Source organism: Eurypyga helias, unplaced genomic scaffold, assembly GCF_000690775.1.
Source record: "Eurypyga helias isolate BGI_N326 unplaced genomic scaffold, ASM69077v1 scaffold41729, whole genome shotgun sequence".
NCBI classification, from domain to species: Eukaryota; Metazoa; Chordata; class Aves; order Eurypygiformes; family Eurypygidae; genus Eurypyga; species Eurypyga helias.
In genome coordinates, this window is record NW_010274839.1 from 22,802 (window position 1) to 23,990 (window position 1,189).

At 63.1% G+C, this 1,189-nt stretch overlaps 1 protein-coding gene across 1 annotated transcript in view; it reads right to left on the bottom strand.

The window, feature by feature from the left end:
- The window catches only part of ASPHD2 (aspartate beta-hydroxylase domain containing 2), a 4,673-nt gene extending 3,496 nt beyond the window's left edge, over nucleotides 1-1,177 (bottom strand). Inside the window, exon 1 of the mRNA XM_010159912.1 lies at nucleotides 337-1,177. Coding sequence (XP_010158214.1) covers nucleotides 337-1,144 — 808 coding nt within the window. The 5' untranslated portion in view covers nucleotides 1,145-1,177. The remainder of the gene's footprint in view (nucleotides 1-336) is intronic.
- Nucleotides 1,178-1,189: the final 12 nt, after the last annotated feature.

Here is a 1,189-nt window from a genome sequence, read left to right on the forward strand (position 1 = left end):
TCGATCAGAGACCCCTGCACAAAATCATCCCCGTATCTCACACCGGCGAGAGCCCATGCCTCCAGGGCTGCAGAAACAGGAGATGAAATGCTCCCTGCTGCTGAGCCCGGGACCCCGGGGAGGTCAGGCACCCATGGTGGACTGAGCCAGCCTCTCCTGGGGAGGCCACTGCTGCCAACGCCCCAAAACCTCCCTCACACCATGAGCCAGCCCCAGGGCTGCAATAGCAGCTGAGCTCAGAGGGCGCAGGGTGCAGGAGGCCTTTTCTGGGATGCAGCACTGCCTGCGGCAGGGATGCCCGGACAGGATGAACCCCCTCCCCCACCAGGCACTTACCCAGGTGGCAGCGGATGCGGATGTTGGTGGGTCCGTAGTGCTCGGCGATGACGGTGCCCGGGCTCAGCACAGAGATGCATGCGTTCCCAAAGACGTTGTTGCCAATGCAGGTGCGAAGGCTCCCGAGCAAGCGGTACGTCCGTGGGCATCTCCTGCAGTTCCTGGGCACGCACATGCCCTGGTTCACCAGGTAGAAGGTGAACCACTCCCCGCTGGGCGTGCTGTTCATTTTCCATCCTTGCGGGAGGCTGCAGTTTGAGAAAGCTTTGTAGAGGGTCTCAAACTCGCACAGGATGGTCTGGAAGTTGCGCTCCAGCAACTCCACGTCGTGCTTTTGAGCGTCCCGGGAGAAATAGGGCATGGTCGGCAAGTCTGGCAAGAAGAAGACTTCCGGTTTCTGGATGGACGGCCGGCTGTTGAGGTAGCGGCCCTGCTCGCGGATGCCTTTGTGGATCCTGCCCATGCCGGACCAGGAGTACCGCTTGGCGTACTCCTGCAGGTTGTGGTAGAGTTTCTGGTTGAGCCCGTCGTGATGCGTGCAGCGCACGCACTCGGGCGAGTGGCAGTAGACGTACCCGTTCTGCACGCCGTTGGCCTCGGCGCTCTGCATCAGGGCGTTGACGGTGGCGTAGGCGCGGGGCTGCTCCCGCCCCACGTGGTAGCAGTACCACACGAAGAGGACCAGGAGGCAGGCGACTGCAGCGAGGGCGGTGGCGTCACAGTCCCGGAAAGACTGGATGCCAGTGGCGATGAAATCCCGGAGTCCATCCAGGGACCAGCTCCAGTCCATCAGCCACTCCAAAGACATGGTGGTGCAGCAGGCGGTGGGGGCACGCAGCGGGGCCCGGGGGTC